The sequence below is a fragment of the Anser anser genome, assembly GCF_964211835.1.
Source record: "Anser anser genome assembly, chromosome: 1".
Taxonomy (NCBI): Eukaryota; Metazoa; Chordata; class Aves; order Anseriformes; family Anatidae; genus Anser; species Anser anser.
Window position 1 is genome coordinate 54,060,783 of NC_139720.1, and position 12,292 is coordinate 54,073,074.

Sequence of the window (12,292 nt, forward strand, 5' to 3'; positions counted from 1 at the left end):
TCATATACCTTGGAGCTCCTTTTCCAGAAGTTTTTTTTCAGTCTTTATTAAGACAGAGCAGAAGACAATAAATAAGCCTGGATTTTTTCCACTCTGCCTACTTTGATCCCTGACAGCTTGGAGAAGGATGTTGCCTGAATCTACACAAGAAGAGTAGAATTGTTACAATACAATGGCAGTTGTCAAATTGACCCTTACGATACCCGTTTGCTGGATCCATTCATATACCACCATCACGCCAGTGCACAAAGAAAATAATCTGCCTGCTCAGTTCACTCATTTACTTTTATTGGACCAAATCTTCCATTCTGGACAGTCTATCTGGACCACTCTATCTATTTCTACGTGGAAAGGAGGACACGAGTCCCTAGATAGTCCATCTGACAAGGACAATTCAGTAAGGAGCCTCCGAAGTATTTACACACGTGGTAGACAAGTATGTATTTTGGACTGACGCTAAACTAGAATGATTACATGTCAGTGGTAGTAATAAATTTGAAGTTATTCCAGTCTAAGTTTGAAATGCATCAATGCTTTTATCTTTATTAGACCAAATGACATAAAACAACTTTTAGGTTCAGAATCTTAAGGTTTACTTCTTTTGTTTCAGATCTGAAAAAAATCAGTGTGACCAAAAGCTGGAAGCATGTATGAAGAAATGTTTAACTTGAAATGCTTTTCAGTCTGTAAGAAATGTATCAAAGATCTCCCATTAAAATAAGATACAATATTTTTTTATATTACCCAATTGAAAACTCACGTCATTCAGGGCTGCAAGATTACCAAAAGTTTATACAAGACATGTTGTAATTCTTACTGGAAATTTTTGGAAATACAACTTCTGGAATGCTTCCTGATTTTCCCAAAGTCCTGAGAACGCTCCAGGAGGCAAAGGCAACCTTAAATTAAAAAGAGCAGAGTGAAGTAGTTAGAAACACAGACATAACAAGTACAGCTCATGCTCTCCATTCATACTTTATATTCGGATAGCAGTCATTGAGTAGGAATAAGAAAACAGTAGAATATACTACTATAAATACTACTGTTATTTCTAAGGGTTTTGGCTCAACACATCCTATAAATCACATTCCCTGAAAGTATGGTTAAGGCAAGGCCACAAATCACAGTATCACAGTATCACAGATTTCTAGGTTGGAAGAGACCTCAAGATCATTGAGTCCAACCTCCGACCTAACACTAAGTACTCCACTAAACCATATCGCTAAGCTCTACATCTAAACGTCTTTTAAAGACCTCCAGGGATGGTGACTCCACCACCTCCCTGGGCAGCCCGTTCCAATGCTTAATAACCCTTTCGGTAAAGAAGTACTTCCTAACATCCAACCTAAACCTCCCCTGGCGCAACTTTCGCCCATTCCCCCTCGTCCTGTCACCAGGCACGTGGGAGAACAGACCAACCCCCACCTCTCTACAGCCTCCTTTAAGGTAACTGCAGAGAGCGATAAGGTCGCCCCTGAGCCTCCTCTTCTCCAGGCTGAACAAGCCCAGCTCCCTCAGCCGCTCCTCGTAAGACTTGTTCTCCAGACCCCTCACCAGCTTGGTCGCCCTTCTCTGGACTCGCTCGAGCACGTCCATGTCCTTCCTGTAGCGAGGGGCCCAAAACTGAACACAGTACTCAAGGTGCGGCCTCACCAGAGCCGAGTACAGGGGCACAATCACTTCCCTAGACCTGCTGGCCACACTGCTTCTTATACAGGCCAGGATGCTGTTGGCCTTCTTGGCCACCTGAGCACACTGCTGGCTCATATTCAGCTGACTATCAACCAATACTCCCAGGTCCCTCTCGGCCAGGCAGCTTTCCAGCCACTCATCTCCCAGCCTGTAGCTCTGCTTGGGGTTGTTGCGCCCCAGGTGCAGGACCCGGCACTTGGCCTTGTTGAACTTCATACAGTTGACCTCAGCCCATCGCTCCAGCCTATCCAGATCCTCCTGCAGAGCCTTCCTGCCCTCGAGCAGATCGACACACGCACTTAGCTTGGTGTCATCTGCAAACTTACTGAGGGTGCACTGGACGCCCTCATCCAGATCATCGATAAAGATATTAAAGAGGACCGGCCCCAGTACCGAGCCCTGGGGGACACCACTAGTGACCGGCCTCCAACCAGATTTGACTCCATTCACCACAACTCTCTGGGCCCGGCTATCCAGCCAGTTTCTAACCCAGCGAAAATGCCAGACACTTCCCAGTTAGGCACCCAGGTTTCAGGAGAGCGGTCTGGCTTCTGCCCCTATGGCAGGAATTCCAGGCCTACCATAAGACCTACCAGCTTAGTAAGCACCCCTGTGATACACAAACACGACAGAGTATTTGCCTTGAAAGAAATAAATTAGAAAAGCAATATATCAATCCCCGTGTTTGTGTATGTGTAAGTTTAAATGAAAAACCTCTTGTTCAGATTCAAGAAAAATCACCCAAGAATGGTAGTTGCTATGTTTGTTGCTTGGTTGCTAATAGCACAGCAGTTCGTAACTGCCTGAATCATTGCAAATTTTGAACTTTCAGTTTATTTAACAGTCTGAAACATTCTTGTGATGGGTGAGAAAGGACAATTCACATTGACAAAATCCTTAATAAATTCCCCAAGGCTCTATTCAGTGGTTTCCACTTAGCCATTAAGTAGAAGAGCCAATTTTATTGCAGAAACCAGGAAAACATTTTGCTTTCTGTAATTACAATTGTTTAGAAATCTAAACTAAGAACTGTGTAACATATCATCAAAAATATAATCCCTGCTCCCAATGTTTTTGTTTGCTTGGTTGGTTAGTTTGTTTTGTTTTAAGGAAAACTGCAATGATTAGTACATCCACAGTGCATATTGCTGAGAAGCAAGAGAAATAATCTTCCTCAGTCTATGGAAACCAGGCTGCTAAACTACTGGCTACCACAGGTATTTCCACAGCACAACACATTGCACAATACAGACACAATCTGAAAATACTCCTCCATTGTTTTCTATAAAACACTATTTGCAGTTGGGACTCCATTCCATCTTCCTAAGCAAAAAACAAATGCCATCTCCTATGTGCCGGTCTTTCAGGCAAAATAATTGCACAGTGATGGGCACATGCAATTCTTCAGTGATAGCAAAGTGCTTAGGATCACAACTGACTAGAATTTGTAGGTGCTGGGAAAACACAAATCGCTAATAAAATTAATAACAGTGGAATTCAGCTTGCCAGAAAATAATTCAGCGTACTGGAATTTTGCCAAGACATCAGGATTAAAAAACCCCAAGCCAAAAGTATCTCCATCCTACTGCTGTCCACAGGAATGCTGCCATGAATTCTAAAGGGAGCAGCACTGGATCATAATGATGTGAGAGGAGACAGAAGACTGAAATGTAACACTCTGGTCACACTTTATAAAAATAAGGTAATTTTATTACAAAGTGAGATATTAAGTGAGCTTGGCAGCATCACAAAAACCTCTGAAATACTTTCACAATAACTGTTTTCTAGTAGCCAATTTGAAACTACAATCATTACCTGTTTTTTGAGCATTGTTTCACAGTTCATTTGTTTTTCATGCAACAGTGGCCGACCCACCTCTAACATTGCCTGGGAAAAGGTGACTGTGTCACATCCTTTCAGGATGCCACTTGGCAAAATGATGCAAGATTTCTTGCTGCTGGAACAAATTATTGACAGAGCACTCAGAAGATTATTTATAGGGAAAAAAATAAAAGAACAGCTTTCTGAAAGTACAGCTGAAAGTCAAAACTATTACAGGTGCTACCTTGCTGAGTTTCAGAAACGAGAAAAGTCATCCCTTCATTTCTTCATTTTACGGTAGACAATGGCAGTCACAGGCTGTTCATTACAGCCAGTCAAAGCAAACATCAGCCATGGTTACACAAGGTAGGCCTGTGAGTGGAATTAAGTCATCCTGATTGGCAGCTATATTATTACTCAGCATTTGTGTAGTACTGTGTGTAAACAGTACTCTTCAAAAAAAATTTTTTGATTGCAAGTTTGAAAACCATCTCCAATCTTCAAGCTTTTTCAGACACAAAGAACAACAGGACTGGAAAAAGGGTGGAGAAGGGGTAAGAGAAGAGAGGATCTCGAGAATTTATGATTCTGCATGAAATAGCCCTTTAGTTAATTGAAAAAGGTCACAGAAGCAGTTGGCTTCAGTGTGGATATTGCAGGAAAAAAAATCTACAGTTTGATGGGGAAGAGGAAAAGCATCAAAAAAAAATGTTAAAATGCCTGGAAAGAGTTAAAAAAGTTCAAATGCTACCCACATGTATTCAGCTCATTTTTGGACAAATTGCTCACACACTGGAAGTCCTACTCATGGTTTCACTTGTAAAGGGAAAAGACAAAGCTGATAAAAAAAAACACAATCATCTAAAACGACCTTCCGTACAACATGGGCTAAAGGATGTCATATACTAAATTCTACCTCAAGCCTGTAATGTTTGGTAAAATGAGAGTATCTTTACAATAGATATCCACGTATGACTTTGTGGTGTCAAGGAAAAACACCATATTCCTAAGAAAGTTGTTCCAATAGCTTATTCGTAAGACATTGCTTTCTAGGGTACAGTCCTTCATTTTATAAATCTAGCAAATTGTTCTTAGGTGTATGGCTGTTAATTACAAAAATGTATTGCGAGTAGTCTATGCAGCATGACACACTTTCTTTAAACGGTTCTACAAGCAACGATTTCCTCTCTGCAGCAGTCTTCAAGAAGTGTTTGGAGAATGTTCTCAGACACACAATCTGATTTTTTTTTTGGGGGGGGGGGGGGGGGGGGATCCTTTGGGGACCCAGGAGTTGGATTTGATGATCCTTGTGTGTCCCATCCAACTCGGATATTGTATTCTTAAATGTAATTTAACTAATCACTTAGTTAAAAAACTAACACTTATCAGTTGTCCACTCCAACTTACAAAAACATTTCAGAATCACTGTACATGTAATGCATTGCCTCTCCTCTTTCTGAATAGGGAACAGAAATACTTATGTGGTTCTATGCAGTGGAAAATGGTAAAACTAATTTCTATATACTTATCACATAAAGCCCCATTACAGTGGCACAAAACAGACTACACAGAACACTAGAGGAAGTGTAACATGGTTAAGGACATTCCTAAAAGGATATAGAGGGAAATTTACTGGTAGACATTACTCTCTGGATAGAATGAATATATGGCAAATGTAGTCCTCTTTCTTTCGTGAATGAACGTAAAGAATGAGACAATGCTGACAACTGTCTCACTAAATAAAAATAATAGGTTTGCGATGTTCATAATGAAAAAGAGCGAAATTGAGTTTCCCACTGCATTGGAATTTAAATAGTATTTCTCTTTGCTAACATTCCTTTGAAATTTCTCATTGCTAATCACGATTACACATACACACACACACACAGCTTCTCTGTTTTATATTAATTACAGGCAGGTCAGAACAAAGCGAGCACAAGTGTGTCACTAAACCAGACTGGTCTTGCTAAAGGAAGTGACGGTCATTGCTGTTACGATTTTCACTTCAGAATGAATTCTTGGTTAATTATCCTTCACATCCAAAGATTCTAGCTCAAAACCACGTAAATGTGGAAACAATTCATATAAACCCACTCTCATGAGCTGCAGTAATCTTCGTTATCCTTTGTCCTTTCATCATCAGTGTTGTGACACTGCATTTGATTACTCTATCCCGAAAGACTTGTGAAGTCAAAAATATTATTGCATGTCCAGGTAAATTATCCTCTGTGAGAGTTCTCATCAGTAAAAAATCTTTCCAAAGAGCACAAAGATGATGATTATATGAAAAAACATCTGGTAGGTATGAGTAAAGAAAATAACATACTTGGTGTAGGGAGATGGAGCAATGAGGTGTAAGAATGACCTTTCTAAACTATTTGACTCCTGCAGGTTAAAATTAAATTTTAAAACTCTATTGCAAGAACAGGTATTTTAAATACTATACTTATGAGCACTGCAGGCCTCAAGCAGCCCCCAACAGTCCTTACCAGCAGTTAGACTAGGCTAAAAATAACCAAGAGCTGCATCGTACCACTTTTGCACAGCTTGTATTGTAGGCAGTGTGTGGTCATACTCCTTTCCCAGAAATACTGAAGAATATTTCTCAATTCGTGTATGCTGCAGATAAAGCAAATACCCCTGTTTTGTTGTGTTTTGTTTTGTTTTTCTAAAGCCATAGACCATATTTTGCTGCTGACCGTATGACAGAGGAAGAGTCAAAACTACCCTGATTCCCCCACTTCCTACAAGATGCCTGAGGATCCTGGGGTGATAAACAAACCCTGCTAGTAACAAGGATCATCAGCACTATTTTTAAGGGGTCTGTATAAGTAGAGGTCTGCTAAAGGAACGAACAGGGGAAAGGCTTCCTTTGCAGGAAGGCTTTATGAAAACTAGTCCTAATCTAAAAATTAAGGAAAAAAAAAAAAAAAGAAAAAGAAAAGAAGTTTTACGGCTAAACAATAATTGAGCTGAATGCAGGAGAAGATAGAAAATGTGATGTCTTAACCTAACAGCCACCGATTTTTATGAACAAAATAACCAACTAAACGCTGTCAGGAAATTGTCACTTATTAGAATGAAACCTGGAACAAAATTATTAAGACACTCCAAACCATAATATCCTAAAACCAACTTCTGTTAACAGTCTATAGATTCAAACATTGGACATGTTAAAAACTTACAGAATTGGTCTCCTAAAGTTCATCAAAACCTTTGCCTTGTTTTTTTGTTTTGCTTGTTTTGTTTGTATTTTACAGTTAAGCTGCAGGATGAATTTTAAGAGTTTATAATGTGTTGAGAGATTGTCAGAAAAAACACTGGAACAGAAAGACGCGTTAACAATTAACCTACACAAAATTGGTTTCATAATGACTGTTTTTGAAACAGTGTAATTTTGCCCCTACTACTCTTTCCCCTATTTCAGAATGGATATTATAATAAATAAGGACATGATAAAATAATAGAAATGGTACAAGGAGACTATTCATTGAGTGATCCAATTAAAAAAAAAAAAAAAAAAGGAAGGGGAAGGGGAAAAGTGTAAGAGGGAAGGGAGGAGAATACAGAGAAAAATAAGGAGGAAAATCTCCGCACTATTTCCCTATCAGTTTACTTGGCTGCAGCAAAATTCATGCTGGGAAAAATAAAACAACAAATCAATACATAAACACACTTGTAATCCCTTAAGAAAAAGGCTTAAATATGGGGCAGTGTTAGGGAAGATAAATCTTGGCTTTAAAACTTTGACCATAGCCCCAACAGATCTCCTAATGTGACAATATCCACTTCTGACAGGCATGTAAATACCAAGATAGTTATGACTCAGAAATGTTATCTATCTGTTTGTAGATGTAATTCAGATCATTTGGCAGAGAGTTACTAAGGATGAAATTAATTTCACTTAGCTTTAGGTAGCTAGTGTTAAGCACCTATTCTAAGCTGTCTGTGTCACCCCTACAGCTGGCGAAGAGACATAAGCACATCTGGAAGGTGATTTCTTCCATCCTAGCTGAACGCTTATGACAACTAGGGGCAATTTTCTTTCAAAATACCTTTCTCTATCCCCTGATTACAAACATGAGTTTTATTATGGCAACAGTTAGGCACTAAAGAGGCAGAAGTTTCAGAAAATACTTAGTTTGCTTACTTTACCACAATATTTCCTAAAGTCTTTGTCTTCACTGGTTCCTTCTTTTCATCCAGAATCATCACTGTAAAAACAAGTAATATAGGAAGAGAACTCCTGTTAAGTAGAGTATTTTTAGGTGGAGGACAGTGTCTTCGTTCAAGGATATCAATTTATGTCACAGTTGAGAACGGCAATACACCAAGCAACAAAAGGTATTAAGTAATTTGAGAGTAGGTTATTCTAGTCTAACGCAAAGATGTAATTTAACTTGTGAATTACCCAAAGCTGTGCAGCAGTGTAATGCTAGAGAACACTGAAAACTCCAGACCTTTGAACAGAAGACTTTTCCCCAGATGACAATGACCCATCACCTTCAGATCGCATCTTGGTATGAAGTATGTAGGCTTCTGAGGAAAACCACCTGAAATATCCTCCTCAGGGCAGTCAGCTGGAAAATCTACTACAACCACCTTTTTCATCTGAAGGCATAGGGATAAGGAAGAATGGGAGATAGGCCACAGTACTTCTTAACTAGAGTATCAACTTGGCCAATAATAAATGGAATTAAACAAAATGAAATAAAAAAACAGGGATGAATGGTTTGACGGACTAAGATGACATGGATTTAAAACATGCTTTTTGAAGTCTGCCCAAGCAAAGAAAGCTATGTTCAGCTGGAATTAAACTAATACAAATAATCTTACATTCTGTATTAAAAAGTTACAGAGGAAATGGGGAAAAGAGGATGACAAACTTCTGTCTAAAGCCCCGCTAAGAGTCTTATGAGTAATACCACATCTTATCTGTCCAAAGAACAGAAAAGTCTGTAATTTACTATTTCTGGATGAAGCCACTCCTTCATGGTGTGGCTATAGAGAATGGTATTTTTTAAGTGACTGAAGAGCCTGCTGAAAGCAACAGCTCAGCACACACACACAGGCAAGTCAACCACGCCGGTTTTACAATTCAGTGATTTGGAATCTTTTATCTTTTTAGATGTTGTGAGAACATGGTAATGTTACATTTGGAGAATTTAGACTTAGAACACAGAAAGACAAAGACCCACGCACCTGTATCTTTAAATGCTTCCCAAACCCCCAGCTTATTTTTCCTGTTTTTATTATATTAAAGTAAAATCTAAACAGTTTATTTTATTAGGGTAGGAATTCCAGCATTTATTCTCCTCCTTGCAAGCAATGTATTTCAGTGTACAAAAATCTGGGGAAGGTGGGTACTACACTGCTTACTCTTGAATTACTAGAAAAGTGACAGTTTGTGAACAATGCAATGAAATTATCTGAAAAGATTCAAAGAAATCAATTTATTTCAGCAGTATGACAGGAAAGAAGTCTACTTAAGTAGACTTTTTAACTTTCTCTTTACATCGTAGCATAAATTAAAAAAAAACTTTAGCAATGTCCAAAAACCATTACCAGTTGTATAATCTAAAAACACAAAATCTATCTTCTAATGCATAAGGCATAAGGAACTCTTCTAATTAATACAGTAACAGCAGCCAGAACAACATCAAAACAGATGTGGGTGACAGTGAGACAGCTGTCTGCACAGAGTAATTTCAGAAGATCCACTACTTAATGAATGGCTGCATTACAGGACATAATTGGCCTCAAACCAATAAGTAAAAAAGGTACAGTTCTTTCCTAAATCTTTACTGAATTTCAGTGTTCAATTTATTTTTCTTTTTTTATTGCATGTTTAAGATATTTCCTCTGCTCTACTTGAAGGAATTCCTTACTTACAGTCAATGACATGTTTCAAAAAATTCATGTGAAAATTTTTATATTCTTGCTACTCATACATTTCGGGGCAGGACATTTTCTAGCATGTGTCATACCTTCTTCCACTCCTCCCTATTTATTAAAACTGTAGACAAACTTCACAGCTTGGTTTTAATGCTGTTTTTAACCTAATGTTTGTCTTCGTGCTGTAAGTGCTAGAACCCAGAACCGCTGCAAGTATTTTCTCTAATGTTCATTTCCATTTCTTCCATCTATTAGGAGAAAAAATAGCTAAGCTTTTTCTGCCCAAGAATGTGAGAACCTTTCCCGAAGACAGTTTGATCTTTAAGAAATGTAATTATTATTTGGACTTCAAGTAACTCTTGAGAACTGTGTTAAGATCAGGCTTCCCAGGTATGAAAATATTTTTGCATTCTTAATCCTGTAGCTGTACCCTCTACAAAAAAATAACTTCCAGACAATGAGTGCTCTCCCTTTTGCTGCTCGTTCATAACCTACCATTTTCCCAGCTGGAAATAAAAATGCTCTACAAGTACTCAAAGATAATATGCTTAACATCTCTCTCAAATATGAGTCCATACACCTGTACATACAGTCAGTAAACTGCTTTTGAGGAAGGAAGGAAGGGAGGAAGCTTCATATCCTTGCCAGGTTGCTTGTTAGTTCACTAGTAACACGTTTGTGGAAGACACAGACCTCACGCTAAGACCTCATCTCTTTGTGCACTTCAGGATACTTCTCATATAAAAATGTAGCACCAAAAGAAAATCTAATCAATAAGTCTCTGAGACAGTTATTTGACGTACATCTTCCAAAACAAAACTATTTAGGCTCTGAAAATTGAAAATACAGGTATGACAAAACATTCAAAGTGCAAGTTACAGCAATTATTTGTCTAGTTATCATTTCCTCTTCTGTTGATGGTTATGACTAGCAGGTTCTTCCTGCTGTGCCAATACAGTTTTACTGCTGCTTCTCATTTAATTCTGTGCAATTGTAGATAAAGCCTTAAAGCACAGTATTTTTTTCATATCTTTGTTATATCCAGTTTAGAAGTACGTGGTAGCCCCTTTATATAACAGAAGTAGGATTAGTTTCTCAATGTTTTGGAGAATTACTCTGAATTTCTTAAGCACAATCACATTCCACAACACACAAAAAGGCAGCTTCCTGTTACAAGGAGGAAAATGTGTTAGCAAGACTGTAATTTGCTTTCCCTATGAGGTCTTAGATTAAAGTGCACTTACTCAGGAATATAAGCAATATCCTTTTCTAGCAGCATACTTAGCACAGTCTTACCATTGTACCCTGGTACTGGTTTTCCTGCTTGTCCAGGTGGAGGCGTTGTAGAGTTTCCCAAACCAATGCAGGAAGCGGTAATTGCAGAACCAGATTCTGGTAAAGGAACACAAATACATCAACCAAGATTGCTTCTTGTGTCATTGAGTATTTACTGTTTCTAAGTTTTGCTTCTAGTTCAGGGTATCACAATTAAAAAATAAATAAATAAAAATGCCAGACAAGCAATGGAAGATTTAGAATTCAGGAGATTCATATTTGTTATCCAATAAATGCCAGTTCATCAAAGAAATCTGCATTCTTCACAGGGGAGCTTTTGCATTCCATAGGAGATAATCAAAAATACAAACATTCTGCATTACACCATTAGCTTATTCTGCTATGGGTATGACGTTATACCACACCAGTAGGAAACTGCCTACAGCAAAACCATGACAGAAATACTGTGTATGGCAGATGTATTTCAGAGGTTGTTTTACAAATCAATATCTTTGGAAAGAATGAATTCCAGAAAAAACAATCCACTCTTGGTTGATTATCTTATCACTGTAGGGCAGTGATATCAAAGTATCCGTAGTTCTATTGTGGAGCTGAAAAATTCTACGCATTCTGAGGTTTGGAAGGTAAATAAACACAAAATCTCCACAACAATATTGGTCAGGAAAATCATAAAAAAGGAAAAACTTCCCGGACTTTATTGTAAATAATGCAGAAAATTCAGGAATACCTCTTTTATAATCCTGGAGGTCTCACTAGTATTTCTTGGCAAGAACTATTTCAGGCAATAAAAAGATTCAAGAAGAAATAAGGTAGAAAAGTCAGAACTAAATTTCATGTTGCCAAAATAAACTTGAAAGGAATGCTGTAAGGAATGGGAATCAAACAGCTCCAAGATTTTGTGATCATAATCCAGCTGTATTCTCCACCATCTACAAACACATTTACAAACATTCAAGTTTTACTAATGACAGCATATTAGAGTTTTGTTGTGTTTTTTATTTATTTATTTTGCCAGAAGACAAATAACTGGTTTAAATAACTCCCGGTTTTTGAATCTTAGGAAGAAATTCATTCATCTAACTGCAGACAAATAACTTAAACACTTGCACTGCATGCCTTTGCTCCCTGTGTGGAGCTCACTCAAGGCAAGTCTGGAATCCCTGCTGCACTGGTAACATAAAATACCTTCTTCAAACAGCTTGAATATCCCCTGTAGTGCCTACACCTTCCTAATTATCCCCACAGTTGGGCAGCTACAAAGTCCTCCCTTCTCACCTATGCCCTTTTTTTTCCCCCTTAAGAAAGCTCAATTTCACATAATGCTTTTATTCTACAAGAGTTATTACTAAGAAAGAGGAATAAAAAAAATATATTGTCATATAGCAGAGTCTAAGTTTGAAAAAAGACCAGTTCTCCTTCCTTTCCCTGTAAGAAAAATGGAGAAATTTATTTGAATGCTGCTATAACTCTGAGCTGTAGGGGGGGGAAAAAAAAAAAAAAAGAGAGAAAAAAAAAGCAGGTGTAGGTAGTTGTAGATATTAGCAGGGACACAATATGGGGCTAGAACTATAAAAATATGGTTTTATCA

The 12,292-nt window shown here is 38.1% G+C and overlaps 1 protein-coding gene across 4 annotated transcripts in view; it reads right to left on the reverse strand.

Moving 5' to 3' along the window:
- The window catches only part of ACSS3 (acyl-CoA synthetase short chain family member 3), a 71,874-nt gene that overhangs the window by 5,343 nt on the left and 54,239 nt on the right, over positions 1 to 12,292 (reverse strand). For all 4 annotated transcript variants that reach the window (XM_083807805.1, XM_083807806.1, XM_083807804.1 and 1 more), the window contains 3 exons: positions 10,705 to 10,800; positions 7,664 to 7,727; positions 818 to 899 (listed from right to left, as the gene is read on the reverse strand). In XM_083807805.1, coding sequence (XP_083663931.1) covers positions 818 to 899; positions 7,664 to 7,727; positions 10,705 to 10,800 — 242 coding nt within the window. The remainder of the gene's footprint in view (positions 1 to 817; positions 900 to 7,663; positions 7,728 to 10,704; positions 10,801 to 12,292) is intronic.